Here is a 25,919-nt window from a genome sequence, read left to right as displayed (position 1 = left end):
ATGTCTAGTAATGTGCCTTTGTATGCTTATACTCCTTGAAAAAGGTCAAACTAACACGAAAATCAAAGTTCTTCATCCTCAGTTTTCACCTTTCAGCACACATAGTGGTACGATCCCCGCTACGACATTATTTTTGAGCAGAGTTTCAGAAAATTAGAATTGTCATGAGAATATTAGCCATTTTTTGCAGTATTCAACCAATTATCACTTTTCGAGAAAAACATCGAGCAGTGGACGGAACAAGTTTCCTTATATTTACCTTTTTAATTTAATATTCTGATTCTATGTATCTTGAAACTGAGAGAGTCAAATTTTTCAATCGTTGATGGATTTCTACGTTTATTAAAGTAAATAATGGGAATAAAAAACCGAAAATTGTTTATTTCAGAAACTGGTTATTTTGAGCGGTTTTAACAGTCACGTTAAGCTGGCGTGGAGAAAAACCGATACAATCTAAAACCGGCTGTTTCAGCGGTAAATGCAACTCAAAATCTTCCAGTCTTTCCTAACTCTTTTTTCCGTCTTGTTGTTCTTGTGCTTCCACACACCACTGTGTCATAATTCTGCACGAGCTTCCATCACGCCGTTAATTTGTTCTGCTATTTTTGCTAACTGAAGCAATATTCTACAAGTGGGAGTAACGAAAGTGGATGGTCTCGCCCGCATTTTGCAAGGCCAATGAAGATGCTCCTGCAGCGTTTTCGATGGGAAGTGTTTGATCACCCACAACAGAGCTCGTAATTGAGGCTCCCTAAGTTTCACCTCTGCTCACACGAACCGCTGGCTATGAAGACAATCTTCTAGCACAGAAACGAGCTGTAGACCAGCGCAGAGAATTGACAGAAAGCACGGGTGGCTGGCTGCCTTCCATGACGAGGACTTTCGAAAATTGGTCCAAGGCTACGACAAATGTCTATATCCGAGCGGCGACTATGTAGAGAAGTAGCTGGAAGGTGCAGCTTCAACTGTTGCAGGTAAAACATTATTGATTTTCACAGTGGTTTCCATTTTGCGACAGATCAGACCTTGGTCCTTACTTTCCGAACAAGCCTCGTACAGGTGATTCTCATTGTCGACTGCCATGTCTGTGCGCGTGGGTTTGGGTTATAACTCTTCATGACATTACGATAATCCGTTACAGGTCCATTATGAACATAAATGCCGGTAAATGAAATTCTACCGATTAATTGCTAAGAAACTTAAAAGTGTTCATCGAATTTTGGTAGTATTTTATTAGCATCGATGGTAATTTTTAGGTTGTAGAACATAGGCGTCCACACATTTAATTTGATGGTGGGATGGCATGTTCCAACAAAAGGGCATCTCAAAAAAGTGAAAATAAACAATTTGTGGTCATTACTGATTACTTCCTAGACAAGTCTCTACTGCTAAGCGGAACAGTAGATGTTTTTGAGCTGGCAAAACATCACACATCGCTGTATATCTCTGAAGAACTGACAGATATTTTCTTCGAGTGGAATGTTTCAACGGAAAGAATTTCAGTTATCAACACAGATAATGACAGCACTGTTATGAAGGTTAATCGGACCATGTTTGGGGAAAACGGACTATAGCGCATACCTTGCTTTGCCCATACGATTAACTTAGTCTTACCTAAATCAACTGATGATGCAAAACACTGCACTGAATTGAGATGTACGTTTCGAGACACTGTCAAACATATTAAAGAAGAGAATGTCAATGCAAATGACAAGTTACGAAAAAGAAAAGTAGATAAGAAGCTAAAAGAAGGTCAAATTAAAAAAAAAATGGTATTAGGTGTTCGCACAAGATGGAATTCATGCTTGTTTATGTTAGAACGATTCCTGGAGGTAATGTCCGTTGGGAGCAATACTTTTAAGTAGACCTGAGGCTCCCCCAATGGTTTCTAATCGCGAGTTAAGAGTGTATCAAAGAAATGGCGGAACTGCTACGACCATTGGAAAAATTATCAACAGGAATTTCGCGGACATTTACGGTGTAGTAAGCAAAGTGATCCCGTTAGTAAGATGTATTCGGGACACAGTCGGAAATATGAAACCTAGAAATGGTATGACTGCTCCGTTTAAAAACGAAATAGAGAAACAATTGGCTAGAAGGTTCGACAACTTCGAACATTCCGCCATTCTGGCAAATTCAGTAACTCTTGACCCACGATTCATGTTCATGCAGTTCATATGCCCTCGTTAAATCAAAGGTAATTAGTTAGGTAAATAAATATGTTTGGGAAGTCTACTGTATGTCTATCCATGATCAAGATCGGTGCAAGATTTTATGCACGAACTGACCTCTCGATTATGTCGATGGGATTATGTCGGGCGATCTGGGTGGCCAAATAATTTGCTCGAACTGTCCAGAATGTTCTTCAAACCAATCGCGAACAATTGTGACCCGGTGACATGGAGCATTCCCATCCATAAAAATTCCATTACTGTTTGGGAACACAAAGTCCTTGAATGGCTGCAAACGGTCTACAGGTAGCCGAACGTAACCATTTCCAGTCAATTATCGGTTCAGTTGGACCAGACGACCCAGTCCATTTCTTGTTAGCACAGCCCACACCATTATGGAGCCACCACCAGCTTGCAGAGTTCCTTGTTGACAATTTATGTCGGTGATATCGTTAGGTCTGTGCCACACAAGAACCCTACCATTAGCTCTTACCAACTGAAATCGAGGCTCAACTGACCACGCCACGGTTTTCCGGTCCTCTAGCGTCCAACCGATACGGCCACGAGGCCAGGACAGGCGTTGTTAGCAATGGCACACAGGTCGGTCTTCTGCTGCCATCATCCATTAACGTCAAATTTCGCCAAGTGTGCTAACGTATACGTTCTTTGTATGTCCCACATGGATTTATGCTCCAACAAAGCATTGCCCTTTCATACCTTTTGTACGCGATACTACCGACATCTGTATAAGTGTGTGTCGTTAACCCATGACTTATCATCTCAGTATGTAGGATATTCATTTGACCATTTGTATTCGTGATTGGCTGCCTGCCTTCGTAAAATTTATGGACCATTTCTAGTTACAGAACGTGGAGAATGTGCAATCCGTCATAATATTGAACTCTACACTATCAACAATAGCTTAACACGATGGTTTTAATGAAAATACAACATACATTGTGGGTAGCCACATTATTATTGGGCCGGAAAGTCGGTGGCCAAATGGTTTAACACCAGATGTGTGGGAAAATCCTGAACTCTTTGTATTGCCTGTTATTCGGAAGATAGACTGCAAGTGGGACTGTTGCGTGGATGGCAGAAAAGAACAGTGATCAGGGTTGGAAGCGATCTGTCAAAGAACTGCGTTATCTGCGAGGCCTGACGGTGGAAGCTGCTAACAAACGAGAAATACGGGGCAAAGGATACATCGCTTTGATAATTCCCCTGTGAATAGAAGACTTACTGTTGTCATGTTTTCCCGAAGCTCAGCTGCTTCACTGTCTTCTCTTCTAGGTCTCTTGTAACCAAGAGACGATACACATCTTCTGATTTCATGGATTTATTTCATGACTGAATACTGTCCTAATAAGCATTGCATCACACAAAACAGGCACGCTGTGCTTTCAAGTGAACAAAACTGTTGAGAATGGTCTGTATTAATCCCATTAACTACTTTCTACTTAGTATGAATTCTTTTAAAATGGTTCTTAAATTGACAAGGAACCTGTGTCTACGTTCTTCATATTACTGAGGATTTAATTCTTTAATCTTTATAGGTTTCCTTAGCATTTCTTGTAGGGTGCCTCGTTCCAGCTCTTTTACAGAGCACGTAATTTGTTTTCTGGTGCGAAGCTGTGACACCCCAGCCCTTTTCCACTGCGTTTTGTAATACTGTCGACGAACGTGCAGCAGCTACGGAGTGTGTAAGCCAGTCAGTGTGCCTGCACAGTCCTCGGGAGGCAGGCAAGTGCGTGGTGGAGCAGCAGTCTGGCGGCAGGTGGCGTGGGGCACGGCAGGTGCAGCGCCTCCAAACCCCCCCCCCCCCCCCCCCAGCCAACAACACTCCACAAGCAGCAACACAGCCACCACACGCAGCAGGGCCGGGCCCGGGTCGGCCACCTGCTTTTTGTGGCGCGCGCCGCGCCATTCTCAGAACACGGCGGCTGCTACTACTACCACGACCATTCTCCACAAAGACAGATGCGTTGCCACGCCAGCCAAAACACCTTGCACTAGTACCCAGCATATTCTGTCGGTCCCCCAAATCTCCACCCCCCCCCCACCCCCAACACAACCATCCAAACAGTCACTTCAAAGAACTTCTCTAAACAAAGAAGTCCCCCCAAAAATTAATGCATTATTCAGTGGCAGTAACAAAGGTGGAATCCTTGATAATTCCATATCATGTAATGAAACACTACTCACAGAAACAACTTACAAAACGCTACTAATCTACTTGAAGGACACAAATTTTTACTTTCCTGATGTCTAATCCATTACAGTTAGGGCGTGCAGGCACTTAAACTATATGGTTTCTCCTGATATTTCGGACGTATGTCTTCCCATTAACGTTAGACAGGTAGTACGACATTCACTCCGTCCAGCCGTAGCGTCAGTCGGTCTGCTCGCTCTGAAGATGGCGGAAAGGTATAGGGTTGAAATATCAGGAGAAGGGAATTTATGCGGCTGCACGCCCGAAATTTAATGGATCACTCTCCTAGCCGCGAAAATATGAAGATGCACTGTACCTGTTCAAAAAGGTATTTGTACAGACCTAACAGAAAATATTTCACAGTATCTACTAAATTTTCCATATTTGTACACCAGATTCAGAGCATTATAACTCCATTTTCAACGCAAACAACTCATTTCGTTTATTCTAAGTTGTACATCTGATGTTCAAACGTCGGATCGTGCACTGATACATCGGCAATGGTGCATCTACTGTTTCTCATTGCCGATGGGCAATGCGCCTTGCATCACCAATTTTTCAAGCTTAAGTAACTGAAATGAGTTGCTTGCATTGAAAATGAAGTTATAATGTTGCTACAACTTGGATTTTTTTTCCTTATAAAATAAAGAACACAGCAGTGGGTGTAGTGTTTTTCATCACAACAGCCGCAAGAGGGTTAAAATTAGAGTTAGCTTTTGAAAATATTTTCTTGTACATATGACATGCTTAATCAAAATTCTGTCTTTGGATCTCGCTAATTTTCAAATAGTTTTTTTCTTTCCCATGATTATGGCTCTGAGCACTAGGCGACTTAACATGTATGGTCATCAGTCCCCTAGAACTTAGAACTACTTAAACCTAACTCACGTAAGGACATCACACAACACCCAGTCATCACGAGGCAGAGAAAATCCCTGACCCCGCCGGGAATCGAACCCGAGAACCCGGGCGTGGGGAGCGAGAACGCTTACCGCACGACCACGAGCTGCGGACCCCATGATTATGACTGACATCAAAATTAACTTCGTTAGTAGAGCAACCGAATAAAGAAAAAGGCTGAAAAAACCTCATTTCATATGCTGTTGTCATATTGATGTCACATAGCAGTAAGCTGGTTTCCTTAGAGCTTTGTACATGTTGCAGAACTCTCATTGAGGACACGGTGTGTGGACTATAGCACAAAAGTTTATGGTCAGAATAGTAAGGATAAATTTAAGAATATGTCCTTAAAGTCGACATTCCCATTTCCTCCTGAAAATCACCCTAAGGGCGAAATTGCAATCGTGGTGATTGAAAATTATCGAACATGTCAAACTTGAAACACTTCCAAAAATATTATCTGACTGTGAACACAGCACTGGAGAAGATAATCTGTTTTACCTTTTTAACACATATCAAACCAATGAAATATTTTTCGATATCCCTTGAACAATGGAAGATAGTTGCGGCTATCTTCCATTACCATAATGGTGGAGAAATAAAGATCCTGATCTCCATACGAAATGAGGCGGCTCAATCAAGGAGAAAAAGGGATATAAGCCTGTACCGCGACATATGTGCCACTACTTATCGCACAGTGAATGAAACAGAAGGGAGCCTTACTACTTGGCACAATGTACAAGGTCTGCTGATTTAGATGCGTTGAAACACACCGCACGAGAATATCACAGAACAAATTCACTTAGCGTGAGTAATGTAACAATGAACAACGAAGGCTTCAGTAAAATTAAGCAGATTTTAGTATTTTATTGGAGTATTACTCATGATCGTATACAGAGAAGGACGGCACGCACGGTCACAGATTTGTTTGACCCGTGGGAGAGTGCCACGTAGATGCCGAACAATGTGTGCTGGCAGACTCTTGAAGGCAGACGTAAACCATCCCGAGAAAGCCTCCTTAGAAAATTCCAAGAACCAGTTTTAGATGATGACTCTAGGAATATACTACAACCCTCTACGTAGGGATCGTGAGGACAAGGTATTAACTAAAGAGCGTACGGAAGCGTTTCGACTATCCTTTTTCCAGCGCTCCATACGTGAACGGCAAAAAATCTTGACAATGCCAAATTTAATGGAGTTCGAAAATACACAGAAGGACAGTCAACAGCCAATGACAACACTCATTGAGATGAAGTATATCGCAAAACTTGTAAAAGATTCCTTGAGCTGCAAGTAAAGTAGATACGACACCCGAAATACAAAAAAATTACTTTAGTTGAAAGTTTAGCTGTTTGGGAAACAACGTTTCCTAAACCAAATACACTCTGAAAATTAAAAACGTGTAAAATCCAATCACTGTTACATTTCGTGCGTTGCATCAATTTTAATTTGCAAAACCTCCATTAACAAAACTGTGAGTTTCAAAAACACGTCCTTTGTACCGGCACTCAAATTTTTTCACCTGCTCAACAAGAACATACAAAGTGCAGTCCTTGTGTCACAATAAATAAAAACTATAAGTCGTCAATTAATAATAAACATAACAAATGTAAAGAAACGACTCATGGTACGTTGGTGCAAATTAGTTTATAGCCATATGGAAGGATACAAACAAGTAAACTAACACTCTTTATCTAGAGGCAAGGTACGTGAGACTGTAGGACACAAGAACACTAGCCGAAAAGACCACAATAATTAACAAATGAACCTAAAGTATCAAACTTTAACAAGAAATGGAACAAATCAAAGGTCCGCTGAAAACGTATATAATATTATATCAAATAATTTCTTGTAAAGTGAAATAAAAATTAAAAAGTCATTATATAGTCAATTTTTCTAATTGAAACCGATGTTCTCCTAAACTTGTGGTACGGTAAATAGTAAATACGCGAACTCAATTTCACCGTGCAATATTTTGCCGTCTTTATTCAATTTCATATAGTACTTGTCTTTCACTTCGCTTTTTGCGTTACTGTACAATATGGGATCCCATCCACATTATTTACCTATACTCATGTACTCATGAACGTGAACGTTGTGTACTCCATCAACTTAGAAAATTATTTCGTTGCAGCACCCGAGCATTCAGCTACACAACGACACTGGTGTTGAAGCTTTCGAGTCAGATGCATCAAATCATAGCTCCAGTTGTTAACTATCAGAATATCCGTCGAAGTGCGTAGAAGACCAGGCTTATAATATGTGTGACAAAGTAAGGATTCCTGATTTGTTATGAGTACCTCAATTCCAATTGTATACTACAGCAAGTAAACTAGTGTTTGTTCTCCGAATATGTAGAGTAGATCACCTTTCATTTAGTGTCCAGTAACGAGCCCAAGTTCACCATGCGTGTCCTCTATCCAAGATGAAAAAATCTCGTGACACATCACATATAAATAGTTCTCTTAGTCTTCAGCCATAACGAGACTTATTTGACCAGTGCCTGAATTAACAGAACAAAGCGCCAAATGTCATAACCGCGTAATGTATGTACATAAAAGTGATTGCTGCCAATAAACAATCTAAAAATGGAACATGCCGATTACAGTAACCTAAATATAGTTAAAAACCAAATTTGTTTTTACCTGGGCAGATAATTATTACCTCCAAAGAAAACGAAATTTATATTGCAAGGTGTTCAACTGATGGAAGAGATTAGAAACTAACGTTCCGTCGAAGTCACGCTCTACAGAGTTCGAACACAAGTTTGCACTGGACACGGCTCGATCACAAAGTTGTTGTAACCATGAAATGCATTTGCATCCTCTTTCACGCGAAGCGTAGTGTTAAGCCACCGCGGCAGCACTGTGTACATAATTCTGACTTATTTTAAAAGACCTCCAGTTTTGACTTCACGTAAGCAGTTATATATGACAGTACTATTTGTACGTGGAAATTGTTAACGTGTCTGAGCAATGCAGCGGTACACCACTTCTCTTATTATAAAATCAAATAAATCATTGGGCTACCTGGGAATTTAATGTTTTAGACTTTTGGATGGGAGGGTCTTTTTTCTCTCGTGGTACGTATATGTTACATAACAGGATATGTTTAGGTGACATTTAGGTGGACTGTGTCTCAGACAGAATCTACAGCTCAGACATAGCCAAGCGTCTGACGCGTCGCCAAGAAACGTTTGACAAATTACGCGTACACTATGGCGTTCTGGATCGTTTATACACTTCAGGCGAAGCTATTACTCAGTAAAAGAGGAAGGGAAAACTATCTCTGTTTAAAATATTGCGCCCTCTCCTGGAAATATCCAATTCATCTAACTTGACACTCGGAAAAACTGCCTTTCTAGAAAACACTCCACTCGAAGGTTACAAAGGTTTTAAACCGCTTGGTAGAAACTGACGTATTCCCGAAAGTAACGCTGTGCCAATCTTGCAATTTACTACCAAACACATAAAATTTAAACAAAGAATGTAGTCTTCGGATGTATCCAACGTGGAAATCATATTTCGTTTATCAATGGATACTATGGAAGTTAAGATTCTCCTGTGACGCTATTTGTTAAATAACAGGTAAAATCAAAAGACTTTTTATAAGAAATTCATCTGCTATATTTCGTACTTTGTGTTAGCAACCACAGATTTGGAAACGAAATCCTGCAATATGTTTTGGTATTGTCTTCGAAACTTCACTGCAATTTGCCGGGACCAAATTGCATTTCCCGTAAAATTTCTATAATATGTGTCTAAACAAATGGCTATATAAAAGGCTGTACTATAGAAACGATTTTTATCATATATCTCGTTTCCCATTACAGGAAAAAAATTTAAAATTTTGTATTTAGCTCTTCAGATGCCAGCATAAGCAAGTAAATTCCCGGACTTCTTATTAATGTCGGTCTAAGCGTTAACAAAATTAGCAGTTCAACATACTGTAGGTTCTGAGAGTATGTACGCCTAAGAGAAAACATTAAGCATGAGTATTCCTACCTAAAGTCAAACACAAACCTCTGATATGATTGCGCACTTAACTAAATGATTAACACAGATGATCTGTAAAAGCTGTAATTCTCTACACCAGATTTTTGTTCTATTGTCTAGAAAACACTGTTTCGAGAAATTTTCGTTATTCGTACATACATGTGTGTTAAATGTAGGGGAGCAGTTTTCTACCGCCACAATTTCAACGAAATTATAAATGGAGGATGGAAGACAAAAGCAGAGTTCAGAAGCCACCGTAATGGGTGGAAAACGTTATCAACGACGGAAGTATACTTCAGTACATTTTAGTGTAATTTACATTTTTACAGATCTTCACCTTGACGTCTCGAAGATGCGGTGTGTAAAAGGAAGGCGCACTCTAACGGTCATATTTCATTTTTGGCAAAAGTACACTAAGATGAGCATTAGTTAGTGCGCTACTGGTTAAACTATAATAGCACTCAACGAACACCATCACAGGGATTTAATTTTTCGTTAGTATTTCACATGCCTTCTGCATTATCTACTCTCTCTGCCCTGCAAAACTGTAATACGCACACTGTGACCATGCTCAAAACATCGACTGTACTTTGTTACTACAATGGTTTCAACATCCGTGCCAAGTTCAAGATGTAGAGGTCAGTAACACGGCGACTTTCGTTTCGCCTTTATTTCATCAGAAGCAGCGTCTTTTCCTATTGAAGTGTACTGACGTCTCCGTTCTATTTTTGTAAGGTTACCGTTCGCAAAATATTACAGGATAATCTCTCATTTATAAAACAGACTAGTTCCGGTTGAGCTACAGAGGAGCAAAAAGCGTTGTGCACAGTAGTCGTACACAGGCAACAGTGAGCTCGGATTGGCTATTCCGGCTGCCTCTTTAAGTCTCCAGAGATGCTCATAAAAAATTCCAATAGAATGCTTGGGGTCCGACATGCGGCTTAACAGCATCGATACGCATCGAACAAGGCAGGCGAGCCAGCCAATCTCGGATACAACTGTAAAAGTCGGGTGCGTAAATATTTTACCATTCAGGCCAATTTCCGCTGCCGAAATTGTGCCGCCCCCGAGTCGGGCAATAAAGTGATTGATCTGCACGCACAGCTTGCCCGACCGGGGCCGCAACCAATACCCAGGCTGGCGTCGCTGGGCAGATGTGCCCTGATCGGGCAAGACAAGCTGCGGCCGTGGTAACGCACCCTGTCATCTGTTGGTTGAGTCCGGTTTTCGAAAGCATACACGTCTCCCGATATCACAATTCTCCAAATGACTTGGCTTGAGGCTGTCAGCAAAGGGTCTAACGAGTTATCGGCGTTCAGGCGTTCTTTGTTCAACTTTTGTGCAGAAAAGATCAATGGATCCAGTTTCCCTGGATAGTTTTCATGATGTTGAAGCTGTGCAAACTGACGCAAGCCAGACAAAAATCTGTGCCGAGATATGTGACAAATCTGAACGTTACATTTGTTTACTCGCGTCTCTCGTTGTACTCATACGTTTATATCATCATATTATAATTTAAAACTAGCAATTTGCGGCCACACGTTGCTGTAGCTCAATCTGGTTAAATGGAAAGGAAGAAACAAGAAAAAGCACGTGTCTAATACGAATGGGATTTGGATATACGTCCTAATCTCCTTCTCCTCTCTCCCAATGTCTAACATATCTTCTTCTCCCCCATCTCTGACCATCGCCTCCTGCCCCCTCCCTCTGTCCATCTACTCCTTTCCCCTTTCTCCCCCCCCCCCCCTCACACCTCCCACCAACCGAACTGGAGCCTTTCTCATTGCAAATCCAAGTTCTGTAGTAGTAATCTCATCACAATCCATCAAGCCATAAATACAACTTTCCTATTTGCCAACAACGTGTCACTATTATGTATATAATATATTACTATAATAAGTGTCTGGCCAAACGCTTATTACAGTAACATAAAAAATTTGCAGTAAATCGACCGAGTTCTTTTTAAAACTTTTTGTAACAATGCTTCCCCTTTAAATATTGAAAATATATTTTAAAATACTAAAAATATATAGCCCACTCCTGTCTGAATGTTCATTAGGTTTAACGAGCTTATTCCAATGGAACGCCGTGCCAAAATTTCGAATAGTTAAGATTTTGAAGAAGCGAACATTTAAATGTTTCTTTATATAGATTATAACCAATGTATGAAGCAAATTTCAGTATTTAAATATATTTCACACTGTTAATGTCTGAACAGCGCAAGAAATACCTGTTGACATACAAACTGCTTTTCGTCATTGGAATAGTCTCTGGGAACTATACGACGAGATCTCGGAAATCGTGAATAAAGTAATGAACGTCTGGGTACAGTTTACATCGGAACTAAAATCACTGTGCACATTACCAATTTTGAACAACTATCGTGTTTCGGCAGTTTGCGGTGTCGAACTGGCGTAAACAGCCATAAAGATTAGAGGGAAAGCTGGCTACATTAGAAAATATATGAGGCACCGTTCACAGCACAGTTGAAAATAAGACGAGACATGATACAATTAAAGAAGCTATAGTTCTATAGAGATCTTCTTCACGATAGCGAATACTGGATATCAACTAAAACAAATTTAAGCAAATTACAAAACCGAGAAATAAAGTTTCTGGAAAGAAACCAATCGTATGTCAAACTAAGATGCGAGTCAAAGGATAGAAGTAGAAACAAACCAATGTTAAATACCAAAATGTCACAGCACTTGTTAAGAACCCATACAGATGGAAGACAAACGACTTTTCAAGTAAGCGCTAGGGGTAGAAGAGATTTGCGAGACTTTGATAGCAGAGAATAGCACCTTAGACGTTCTGAAGTTTTGGCTCTGCCCCATGTTCAATACTAATACATGATATGTAGGAATATCTAACGAGAGAGGGGCAGATAGTCTGTGAAGATGGTGCAGGCATAGAATTACACCATTTTACACAATAAATGAAGAAAACAGTTAGTTACCTCCTACATTAAGATATGGCGATAAATTCATTTTTGTCGAACCAGAAACTTTTGCAGGAATGTGGCGAAAGTATTGGTAGGAAATGGAGTCATTTACATATGAATAATCACCTGTCGCTACACTTGTAACACATGTAACGTATATAACGTTTTGTTAATGCGTCTGAAATTTCCGAAAACATTATACTCCAAGAATCAGACATAACTTATGTAAGCTTAAAAGTTTAGTAGTTAAGAGGCTGTCTTATCAAATGTAATTAATTCTTGTGACTGCCGCTAGTAAGTAACGTCAACTCTTGACACCTCTCGTAATAGTTATTGACTCCTTAGAAAACGTATAAGCATCTCGTTTACATAGCAAAATCGCAATTTCATCGTAGTTACGTTTTTCAGGAATCTTTGCGGAAACAACATGCTGAACTGAAGAAAGTTCGTGTCTTCCACAAAACTTGCTAAATTCTAAGGACAATAAAATCTCTTTAAAAATCACAGGGCAACTACAAAATCTCCACTCATTGTCAATGACTACAAAAAGAACAAGAAAAACAGACCGTAACCTGTATAAGGTGTCGTTTACCCTGCAATCCACTACGCTAGAGCATGTGAATTTCGTTACTACGACACAAATACAATGGTTAATATAGAAGAGAATAGACATTCGAATGCAAGGAAAAACACGTATCATGTGCGTGAGGTAAACCCTATTTCTCAGACGGTTTGTTGCCGGTGATCTAACAACACAGAACTAAGATAAAATTCAAGAATCTGTGGAAGGCAGCACGTCAATTATCTCAATATAGATTCGGTTGATGTAATTAGATGCTGTGACTACTGTATATAGAGCTCAATGTTTCCGAAGAAACAAGCAACGAAAATGAATGCAGATACTAGAATACAGATGTAAATATTTGTGCACCACATATATAATATTTCCCTAACTAGCAAATTATGACCTATAAATTACCGTTTTTACGAAAATAACGAGAAGATTAATAGCTAATAATTTTACTTTGATGCGGAACCATTGTCATACAAAACTTTTTGAAAGATATAACCGCCATTTGATAGTACAAACGGTTTTATTCCACAATCTAGATTTTGGCCTTAGTCCATCTTCAAGTGTTACAAGTATCAAAAATACTCAGGTCCAATGATTTTTGATCCTTGTAAATTTGAAAATGACCAATGCCCGAAATCTAGATTGTGAAATAAAACCCGTTGTACAGCCAAATGGTAGTTATATCATTCAAAAAGACGTTACCACATTTCGATTACGCATTCTAATTACAATTTGTGAAAATAAAAAGTCTCTGTTAATGCTGCATTTCAATGAACGGAATGATATTTGTTTATGACTCTGGCGACTTACAAACGAATATGATAGAGAACAAAATCTACAGATGCTTGCTCTGGAAAAGTTCCCCTCTTGTTCACAGTGAAGCGAGCACTGTCAATCAACAGTCGAAAAATGTACGTGCTCTGTGTCTTTGTTCCCGAAGCGACAGGAACTATTCGTCACCACAACTTACTCCTACAGTCAACCCGATCTGCAACTTTTTAACATTCCGAGATTACTTATTAATGCAAGTTTAATTTATTTTTCAGCTGTGAACAAGACTGTATCCAGTACGCAGGAAGTTTGAGTAAAAATGCTTTCGGTTACAATTTTTTCGTGTTTTATTAAATTACACGATGCATTTCAGACTCTGTAAATCTATGTGCAAATCGTCTAATTCGTACATAATTTGCGTTAGTTCTTGATTGAGGTGAAATGCGTGTTCCTGTTATTAGAAAGTTGGTGCTAAGATATCGTATTTCGTGATTAGAGTGCGGAAAATATGCGAGAAACAGTGATTAAAAACATTAAAAAACTTACCGAATAAACAAGGAAGAATATTTTTAACATTCAGAGCTAGCATACGATGGTTTGTTCATTCTGTTATCCCATATCACATCATAATGCGCACATTTGTTTACACTTTTTTAAAAAGCACCGATGTAGTTTAACCTGATAAATCAGAGATGAAGTTTATCATGCAGTATCAGTGATGTCAGTAGTAATTGTGGTATTAAGGAGTTGACAAATGCAAGTTATAAATTTAAATTAAGACTTTAAAATTACTGAAATAGATATCGCTAGCGAAAGCTATACGTTAATTTTACACAGATTGAGGTTTTACGATTCTGTGGAGGCATATTTCCTGTCGTTCTAATAGATTTAGGGTCTTACTATTATCAACACGATATAAAATAATTTTGGCAGTACTACCCATTGAAGTCAATGGTAAGACCCTAAATCAGTTAGAACAGCCTGAAATACACCTTCATGTTACGCGAACAGATTACGCTAGCCGTCGTTATTTTAGTAATAGAGATTTATTTTAAATTTATTCTTTGTATATGTCAGCTAACTAATACTGTTTTCTAAATTGATTTTAATACATTACTCAATCATATGACACCAGGTGATAAATTTCATCTTTGATCATACCAGGTTAAACAACATGTGTGAAATGTTTTTAAAATGTGTAAAGAAATGGGCTCCTCGAGTGATGTGATGTGCGATGACATTATTAAAATACAACGTTGTTTGTTTTTTAAGTTTATCATTGTTTCTTCCCCACTGTTTTCGCGTCTTGTCCCCACTTGATTCAGGAAAAACAAAACATGGCACCTAACATTCTAATTGCAGGAACAAGGAATTCACTCAAGAGACAATGTAAATTATGTATTAGACGATTTGCACCTGAAAATGGACCCAAAAGGTCCGAAATGCATATCATAATTTAATAAAATACAAAAAATAGTGACTAAGGGCGTTTCTATTCAAGCTTCCTGCGCTTTACGTGTATTTTTAGCGTCTGTTGCCGATCCTTACTTTCCTCGAAGATGCAAGACAGGAAGTATAACATGTAAATCACGCACAGACATCCACGGTCTAGTACCAATACGCCTTCTGCCTCTATCGACAGCCATTTCGATTCTCCTGCTATGGGCTACATTTACAGCTCTGGTAAGTGCGTTCGTCAGAACAAGAGGTTATAAACTTTTATCGTTTTCTCTGTAAGTTTCTATAAACAAACTCAAGCTCTCTCGTTTCTTCTATTCAGTAGAAACACACAAAAGTAAAATTCAGTAGGTCGGTAACAAAGGAAAAGACAATGACATAAGCATAAGTAGGTTCTGCTCTACCTCAGGGAGTAGTTATAGGACCATTATTTTCCAAATTTTTGATCAAACACTTAATGCGAAATGGCAACCACTGTCGATCGACGCATTCCAACATTATTTAATGAGCGAAAAGATCCGAGATTTAAGTCTCACAATCAGTTAATCCTGCGTAATCATTGTGAGCGAATTTACGTGAAACAACGTAAACCTAGTTGTAGAGAAGGGAGATGTCATTCACACACGAAGGCAGTTAATTACCAAATCTTCGTTGATGATTCTACAGTGTTGTTACCGGTTGGCGCCTCTTGTCATGTTAGATGAACAAGCAAGGAACAGAAGACGCTGGTTTATGCAGGCGACGGTATGGTGTCTATAGAATTACTCAACACATTACAAACGAAGCGCTACATACAAGTGACGATGAGGACTGTAGAAAAACTTACTCCTAAAATTCTGAGAGCCGACGTTCCAATACGAATCAAAAAGCATATTCAGGAAGTTTTATGTAATGGTAAAATGGACAAATTTGGTCTTACTGACAGGCCAGTTAGAATCGATCTTACATGGGAATGCAGATTTACTATTTTACATACTAGAAAATTTAACAGTAGCATTGTCCATATATACTTTACACGGGATTAATTAAAGCTGAAGCAAAAACAAATGAAAAGAGTGATTGCGGTTAACCTTGTCCCGTCACACGCAGAACGACGTAATAAATGTACGGCAGGTGGCCAATGCCGAGGGTTTGCTGACACGGCTTTGTCTCATCAGTTCAAGTGAAGGAAGTAACTATTTTTGAAGATATCAACGTGTTGTATACCCTACATTGTTGATTACGGGGAAAAACGTTTCCAAATTTTTTTGCTGTGTTGTCAGTGATTGTGAAGTTGGCTACTTTTTCAATATGGATGATTTTTTTCATCCCATTTCATTAAATAATAAGGCTTGGAAGTCGATATTTCAGTGTCACTGCTTAAAAGAAGCGGATTCGATTCCAACGCCAACACAAACCGTTTCAGGCTCGGAGTACTGGGAGCAAACAGTCTGCAGACTCACCAGACACAAATGTATGTCGAATTTCTATTTGCATGTTGTAATGTACTTTTCAACGACATTTTATGCTGAAATTACCATAAAATTTAGAGGTCACATGAGAAAGAGCACAGAGAAGCAACTGGTTAGCAGTATGTTGACGCTAGAAAATAGCATCGGGAAAGTCGACGTGTATTTTCAAACTAAAATCAAATTTCAACAATTTGATATGGACGTTAATACTAGTAGTTGGCGTAAGGTATCAAATTACATAACAGGCAGCTCTTCAAAATCCTGCACAATAATTGTATGAAACTCGGAGACGTATCGAAGCTTATTTCGTACGGGACCGAAGGGGATTACATTTGTCATGTTGACTTCATTTTAGAACATCATCGTGGAGTTCCAGATACAACGTAAACGCGAATCTGGCACTCATGGAAAAGGCGATTCTTATTGCTGCCTCCACACAGCAACAATATAGATTCATATTTTCTTCCATGACAGTGTCTTAAAATTCTTGCTTACAGCATAACTTCCCATTACGAGGAATAGAAAGGCTTAAGGACCAAAATATCGGAAAAAGTATCGGAGTAGTATACAAATAAAAACTAACGCTCCAAATCGCAAATTATTTGCATTCTACTGGAAGTAACCAGTCTCAGTTATAGTAACCATGTCAGACCAAGATCTCAGATAACACGCGCAGTGTAACTCATCAAATGTTAATCTTTTATTAAAGCCGTTGTCAATTTACGTGACCGCGTTAGTGATAGCATGTAGGTATATAATGTTTCGTACTTCTTATACATCATATTTCGGGATTTACGGTCCCATATTCAGGTGCAGAGAGGTTATCACCTACTCGAAAGACTGAAATTTTGCTGCAAGCTCCTCTACCCGAAGACGAGATCATGGTATCCGAAATGTCACAGTGCATAGAAAAATATTTTTTTTTCTATGACATACGCGAATTTTTATACTTGCATATCTTCAAAAGACTTTACAATTTTAGTACGAGACTCTGATGCTAAGGAAATATATGTCACAGTATATGAACACACATATAAAACAGTGGGGTCTGGAAAAATATCAACTCGCTCTAGATGTGCCTGTGTTATTACATATACTTACATATGATTACTGTACTCATTAGCACAACAGACCATTGAGGCATATTACACGAAAGCCACCTAACTCTTCAAAAATTCCTTGCTGACAGCCAAGGGAAAATTATATCACCCGCAATACATGACACTTCTGATAGAAGTACCTACGTTATTTGCTGGGACAAATTTCCGATTCTGCTCGAATTTATTTACGAGTTCGTGGGAAGCAGAATGGTAGTTGGGTGCACTCAAGAACGCTTTAATAACAACACAAACAAACAGTAGCAACATTTTCGAACATACGAACACACACAAGTCAGCAATTATGCTCAAACACATATTTTTCGTGCACAGGTTAACGCTTCAGTGGTGGAAAGGATGGAGCGGTAGTCGATCCAGGCATTATTACCGATGCTTCTTGGCACAGACGTCAAGCCTGCACTAGTTGACTTACGAATCATTCAGCAGAGGAAATTCGATCGATAAGACTAATGAATCAATATTTCCGATGCTGAAAAACAAATTCTTGCTCTATTTCGTCACAAATATCTTTGCCAAATGGTACAGGACCACGTTTTTTATCAAACGAACACCGGCCCATAGACGTATGCGCGCCTGCATCTGGCACCCCACGCGTTTGGTGAGATAAACACAGTTTCTGTCACACCGGAATGTGAAGAAGCACTTCAGATCATCATTTCACAGCTCGCAATCCAGTGTCAAACGGTACAAACCAGCCACACATTTGTCAACAATGACAGTTCAGCCTGTCACATACTTTCAGAGGGAGCGCTCACCATCGATGTTATCAACTGAAAAACAATTTCCGTTGCATGATTTTCACAGAGTTCTAGAATTCCAATGCACACATCAACAATTCAAAATCATCGGTGCACTGTATCCCAACTCACAGCTCTTCAGCAGTAGATTTCTTTCCTACCGCGATGTTTGGACACTCGGCTGAAGACACGGGAACAAAAATACTGTGATTCGTCCATTCCACTTGGACGAACTCACCTTTTTGTGCGCAGGCTGCAAGCACCAGAATGCGAAGCACAAACGTTAATCCATGTCTCCTGCGGTGGTGGAACGTCTTCGCCGCACAGGCACTCATCGCGACGTGTGACACGGAGACGTCCTGCCCGGGCACCCTCGGAGGGTAGAGAATAACAAGTGGGGGCGGGGCGGGAAGTCACCACACGGGGATGCTGCACAGCTTACGGCGCCTGACCATGCCCTTTTCCTGTTGAGGCCACTTTTCGGTAGCACTGCGTTTGTCTTGCAAATTCGTCGCGCGATACGGAGTCACGACCGGGAGAGTCGCATTCTGCCGCGGTGGCTGCTACTACATAACAACACACGCACTCACGCGGCCGTGGTCGGCTCGGCACATCCAACCTCACGTACACGAAAGTCTCCACGTCCGAGCTCGGCCCGGCTCGCACTGAGTCGCTCTGCCTGGGTCTCGCGCGCTCGTGATCCGACGCGGCCGAGACGAGCCGAAAGGCGGCGATGGGAGCCGAGCGTGAGACGGGCGACGCGCGCGCCACGAGGCGGCACCCGGCGGCAGCAGCAGCAGCAGCGGCAGCAGCAGAGCGGGAGCTGCGACCGGAGCCGCCCGCCGCCGGCCAGATCAATAGAATCGTAAAATATATGTACCCATACACACGCGTGCGCGCGCCTCTACGCACTTTGGCACGCGCGTGCGCGCCATCTGACTTGGTTAACTCCCGACTCTGCGGGTTGTCACGCTTGTATCGTAGTCTGAGGCCAGTGCTTCTGTACGCACCACAACCACGAATCTCTCGTCCAACTGCTCTCGCTGTTCCGTCGTCGTACAATTTTATGATCCTCGAAGTTCCTCACATTCCACACAACTAGGATGAGATGAAGAAAGGTCGCATGATTCTTCGCCTATTGCTCACGTTACCGGTTCGAGCCCACCCTTAGATCATCTCCAGGACACCCTTCTACAGTGTCTGCACACTATGGAAATAACAGTCACCTCTATGCGAGCGTACTGGTACAAATGACGGAAGTTTTTCTGGGACCAAGAAGAGAAGAAAATCCGATATAGAAACGCCTATAACGTAGAGGGCGGCAGTACAGATTTGACACAAATTCCAATTATGGAAAGGCCTTTATTGTTCAGTTCTTTATTAAATGTTACGCGTTTCGAAAAGTCATCGACAGACATAAGCGGTGGGACAATGTACAGGAACTATGAAAAATAAGTAACACATACAAGCATAACAAATGACCGTGACAAACACTATGACACTTATTGCGATGCTTACATTTGAGTCTAGTTTTGGGCTAAATAAACTGAGCGCATGGACTGTGTATATACTCTGTTCGTCATAAGTATAAACATGATGCAAACCAACACAAACGCGATGATTGGTCAGGAGTCGTAGCACACGTTCACGCTCTTGGAAGTAGGACCTGCTTATGTATTAGACATCTCATTACTGAGTTACGTTAGATGAAACTTGAAAATACGCTGATTTATTAACAGTAATCAACCTTTTTCTTAATCACGTTTTATCTACGTAGTTTTTATTTTAAAAGTAGTATACAGTCACACTATCTGTACTGTTATGCTCCGATTGTCGCGCTGTTAATACGCAGTATGAAAATGGCTGAGGCTACTTTCTACTCCGTATGAAACACACTTGTGGAAGACGGCTAAAAAGTGCCGAGAAATAGGTTGTTCTTCATGTTTGTTATAAATTTACAGAAAGAAATCGGTTTTGAAGTTTTCTGAGAGACTGTACTTGATGCAGTTGAGATACAAATACATACTGGATGTGTAGAGGAATTGGTAGATTGATAATCTGGTACAATTCATGGATCGATGGTTCAACACCTTGGTCATCGTTTTTTCTTTTATTTTCTTTCGTACAATTTGAAATACCTACATTTCGTAATTGTAATGTTTAACACCATTTTTTATGAATAATGCACGTCTTCTTGGTTCTAGTTTCGGTTTTAATTTCAAATATAAATTATTAATCATCGATATTTTAAGACAGATTGTTGATAATGGTTGCTTAAATTGAGAAAGCATAACAATTTAATTTTTAGGACAAAAATGAAAAACTAAATACTCTCCATTTGCACTACGTCCATTGTTTTATACCACAGACGTAGTCTCACACGAACTAGAGGGACGAGTGTCGTTAAAACACAAAAAACACTCGTTTTCACAGCATCGAGCACACCATACAAAAAGAACATTTTTGCATTTGCCACTGTACCATTACAACGTGAATCCAACAGAACTGTTACGGGATTTGTCGCGAGAAATAACAAGATTGTTAAGCTAGCAGACGTACTGGAAGTAACGCACGCAGGTTTTCCACATGTCACTGCCGAACGCCGGTGGGACGTGCAAAGGCACGTCATAAAAGAAGAGGAGAAAATGCGGTGTCTGGGTGGCATTGCGGATTCTATTGTTGATCGACCAGTACCAGATGACATTTCCAGAACTGAAATGTAGCTCTCGGATTCGAATAAAGAAGGCACTAAGAGATTATCAGACGACTGACTGTAATTTATACCTTCAGTGGTTTTAGTATTGAACAATACTGTGAAATCCCTGCAGTATGCTTTTGCATCTCACATGGTCTGCTCAGAAAAAAAAAAAAAAAAAATACTGTGTGTTTAAGTTAGGAATTTTCTTCGCTCTAGTTTGTAATTAGAATAAAAATGGTTCTGAGCACTATGGGACTTAACTGCTGAGGTCATCAGTCCCCTAGAACTTAGAATCACTTAAACCTAACTAACATAAGGACACCACACACATCCATGTACGAGGCAGGATTCGAACCTGCGAACGTAGCGGTCGCGCGGTTTCAGAATGTAGCGCCTACTACCGTTCGGCCACACCGGCCGGCGTAATTAGAATACAATGTTAGCTGAGAGCTAGAGTTCATGCTTTTTCGTCTGGTCACCTAAGAAGTGTGCGGCAGTGTTGGAGTTTTGCCAAATATTATTTGATTCCCTTTAAAAATTAAATGACATTCGAAGCTATATTGTTTCTCTGCTCGTCCGTTTCTACGTCTGAAGTGCAACTGCTCACATCATTGCAGGTTAGTTGGACCAGCTGGCTTTCCAGTGCTGTCCAAGTTAAATGGGCCGGTAAAGTTGTGTCCCGCATTATTCCTCAGTCTGTGTGCGTAACACAGCATAAAACGTATTCTTATGATCGTACTTGACTATACTGGACACACCTTAGCTTCGCCTCCACGTGAAACCAAATCCAATGAGATTCAAGCAAACGCGGAATGGTGTAATGTTTACATCAGGCTTACTCTCATGATGAACAGTATATAATAGCAAAACGCTCGTTTCATAACCATATGCTCTCCGGTATCAGTACCTAGGAACACGTCATGTTTCCTGGTCGGCGCTTCAGTCTGCTGACTGGTTTTAGAATCACATGGAGGAATTCGCACTAGAGACGGCCATAAGCAGTTTCCGGCATTTTCTACTGTTTTGTTGTGGTGAGACATGAGTGTGTGTTACGGACAGCATTTGAAATATTACGAGTTTAAATTATCTAAGTGCTAATATGATATATTTAAAAAATTCTGGGGATATCTTGATAGTTCAATTTCAGAGTTTTGTGTTGAGAAAAACCCCTTTTTTTTGTTTGTAACTATTTACATAGAGTACGTAAGGTTAAGCCATATTTCGTCAGTCGTTGACCATCTTGTACCTTGAAGTGGAAGTTTTCTTTAACATGAAACATGTGATATTTACAAAAGATTTTAATTTATTTTATCTCCTAACAGTTTTTTCTCTCTCGAAAATGGAAATTTGTATTGTTGCCACTAGCTTCTGTATGAAAATCTTCTTAATTTCCAAGCGGTTTTTGATAATACTTCTAAATCCGACTTCTCTTAGTGAATACATGTATGTAGTAAAGCGATGATGTAACTCAGAGACTGTTAGATACAGTATTGAAAAGATTTTCCTCGATTGAAATACTTTACAGTTTGAGCAGAATGTTTGGTCCTAGGTCCACGGCCTCGTTGTGAATTGGAAGAGTTCTTCACATTTAGAAACACTTGCCTTTTCCGGAGTAGTTTCGGCAATTTAAAATAAATGCTATCATTTCAAAATGGTAAGAAAATATTAAACTTCCGTTATTGTGCTGGTTAGAGACGAAAGTCTGAAAAGTGATTCAAGGTTCAACACTCTCTCCTACCTTTCACCGTAACAAATCATAAAAACTTGAACATAGGACAGGGGTTAATTTTTCACCGGAACTTAAGGCTGCAGATGGATGAAAAACTATGTGAACACTTGGAGAGGCGAGAAATACACCTCATACATCTTGTACATCGTGGCCCGTCAGACAAAGAGGCTGTTCATCCTCGCTTTTGACGGGGATTCAGTTCCGTAGAAAATCGATATGATGGTTTACCGCAGCGACGTGAAGCCACATTTACCACCCTCGACGTGGTAGCTTAAATACCAGCGCTTCAGTCATGTCTCCCCGGTATACACAAGATCCATATTTGCAGAAACTGTGGTCAGCATTTCACATAATTCGTAATGTACGCTACTAACTGTGTCAGCTGCGGTAACGGCAAAATCCCCGCTGTCCGCGAAGTGTTGCTACCTTGATGCTAACCTCTTCCTCCTCTGTTATGATTCCAGAGACAGCATCGTCGCATTCCCATTCGGGAACCCTCTCCCCACAAATCCAGAGGTCAGGAACCTGGTACCAGTCAGTGGCTGAAGCAGCCGTGTAACGTAGGTCATAGGACTGACCGCTTTTCTGACATTTCCACACCCACAGTGGAAAATTGCTCACAAGTTTCTCCACTGTCTATAGCTGTGGAAGAGAAAAAGAATAAATCTCGAGAGAAGTGATCATGAAGGTAACAGCTTCCCCCACACTGTCGGACTCTCAGCCGACGTTCGATGTTGTTTCACCCATATGGATGGAGGTGTGACCTTCTGTGCGGAACCCTTATCGTCTTATCATGATGATCCGATGGAACTACAATGGATATTAGTGTCACCTGCCAGAACTACGAATAATTTACTCTTGTTCTGCAGGACATCTTGCTCACCAAGGAACACACTTCGCTGATGAATATTCTATAACCTTGTGAATTACCGTGCATTGCATCAAAACCGTGCTGATGATAAACTCCTTTGATAGTGAAAACAGCAAAACACTCTTAAGCTAATTTGATAAATAAGGACACGGTATACTGTAATTTTGCTTACCTGTAACAATTAAACACAGATAAATTTGCATCTAAACATGAGTGAATGGAAATATGACATTAAATGGCATGTAAACAAAGATCATCTACTTTGACAGCTGTTAGATTCAAAGTTCCTGCTAATAAGTTAACCTGAACCAATGGCGAGTAAGCTATTTTTTTTATAATTGGTCGGTGTAAATAACTTTTATGGCAGATGCTTCAACTTACACGTCTGGCCACATTTCACAGTACAACACATGAATTCTCCTGCCTAAACGACTATATATGCACGTTGAAGCACACCTGTCCAAAATGCACACACAACGCATGCAACGACGAGTACAAATACACTGAGAAGCAAAACAAATAAATGATGGCAATAACTACTGTTAGTGGGGGGGGGGGGGGGGGTGAACAATCACTGAAGGTGAACAGTCTTCATAACAACTGCTATACACACTCCTGGAAATTGAAATAAGAACACCGTGAATTCATTGTCCCAGGAAGGGGAAACTTTATTGACACATTCCTGGGAATAGATACATCACATGATCACACCGACAGAACAACAGGCACATAGACACAGGCAACAGAGCATGCACAATGTCGGCACTAGTACAGTGTATATCCACCTTTCGCAGCAATGCAGGCTGCTATTCTCCCATGGAGACGATCGTAGAGATGCTGGATGTAGTCCTGTGGAACGGCTTGCCATGCCATTCCCACCTGGCGCCTCAGTTGGACCAGCGTTCGTGCTGGACGTGCAGACCGCGTGAGACGACGCTTCATCCAGTCCCAAACATGCTCAATGGGGGACAGATCCGGAGATCTTGCTGGCCAGGGTAGTTGACTTGCACCTTCTAGAGCACGTTGGGTGGCACGGGAAACATGCGGACGTGCATTGTCCTGTTGGAACAGCAAGTTCCCTTGCCGGTCTAGGAATGGTAGAACGATGGGTTCGATGACGGTTTGGAAGTACCGTGCACTATTCAGTGTCCCCTCGACGATCACTAGAGGTGTACGGCCAGTGTAGGAGATCGCTCCCCACACCATGATGCCGGGTGTTGGCCCTGTGTGCCTCGGTCGTATGCAGTCCTGATTGTGGCGCTCACCTGCACGGCGCCAAACACGCATACGACCATCATTGGCACCAAGGCAGAAGCGACTCTCATCGCTGAAGACGACACGTCTCCATTCGTCCCTCCATTCACGCCTGTCGCGACACCACTGGAGGCGGGCTGCACGATGTTGGGGCGTTAGCGGAAGACGGCCTAACGGTGTGCGGGACCGTAGCCCAGCTTCATGGAGACGGTTGCGAATGGTCCTCGCCGATACCCCAGGAGCAACAGTGTCCCTAATTTGCTGGGAAGTGGCGGTGAGGTCCCCTACGGCACTGCGTAGGATCCTACGGTCTTGGCGTGCATCCGTGCGTCGCTTCGGTCCGGTCCCAGGTCGACGGGCACGTGCACCTTCCGCCGACCACTGGCGACAACATAGATGTACTATGGAGACCTCACGCCCCACGTGTTGAGCAATTCGGCGGTATGTCCACCCGGCCTCCCGCATGCCCACTATACGCCCTCGCTCCGTCAACTGCACATACGGTTCACGTCCACGCTGTCGCGGCATGCTACCAGTGTTAAAGACTGCGATGGAGCTCCGTACGCCACGGCAAACTGGCTGACACTGACGGCGGCGGTGCACAAATACTGCGCAGCTAGCGCCATTCGACGGCCAACACCGCGGTTCCTGGTGTGTCCGCTGTGCCGTGCGTGTGATCATTGCTTGTACAGCCCTCTCGCAGTGTCCGGAGAAAGTATGGTGGGTCTGACACACCGGTGTCAATGTGTTCTTTTTTCCATTTCCAGGAGTGTATTTACGCAGAGAAACATTAAGAGATAGTCTGTTACAAAGCAGAATGAAATTAAATTGGTTACAATCGTGAGTTTCTCGAAGGGATGAATTGTTTTGGGTCTTACGTGTTCTAGGTCGGCGTGATATGGCGACGGCGTGTCCTTGTCCTTAATACATGCTCTTCCCTTACATCCTGTTTCGGCTGGCGGTGGTAACAAGTGGCGTAGCATCCATTTGTCGTAGACCGGAACAAAGTAACTGTTTATGCAGCACCTGAAGGCCA

General features: G+C 41.2%; 1 protein-coding gene across 2 annotated transcripts in view; it reads right to left on the bottom strand.

Moving 5' to 3' along the window:
• LOC126327557 (nephrin) overlaps window positions 1-18,999 on the bottom strand; it is a 1,259,290-nt gene extending 1,240,291 nt beyond the window's left edge. The window contains exon 1 of one of the 2 annotated variants that reach the window (XM_049995899.1): window positions 18,570-18,999. In XM_049995899.1, coding sequence (XP_049851856.1) covers window positions 18,570-18,666 — 97 coding nt within the window. In that variant the 5' untranslated portion in view covers window positions 18,667-18,999. The remainder of the gene's footprint in view (window positions 1-18,569) is intronic. The other variant, XM_049995898.1, reaches the window with a different exon arrangement.
• Window positions 19,000-25,919: the final 6,920 nt, after the last annotated feature.

Source organism: Schistocerca gregaria, chromosome 2 (assembly GCF_023897955.1).
Source record: "Schistocerca gregaria isolate iqSchGreg1 chromosome 2, iqSchGreg1.2, whole genome shotgun sequence".
Classification (NCBI taxonomy): Eukaryota; Metazoa; Arthropoda; class Insecta; order Orthoptera; family Acrididae; genus Schistocerca; species Schistocerca gregaria.
Note: the sequence above shows the minus strand (reverse complement) of the source record. Positions and strands in the feature narration are given on the sequence as shown.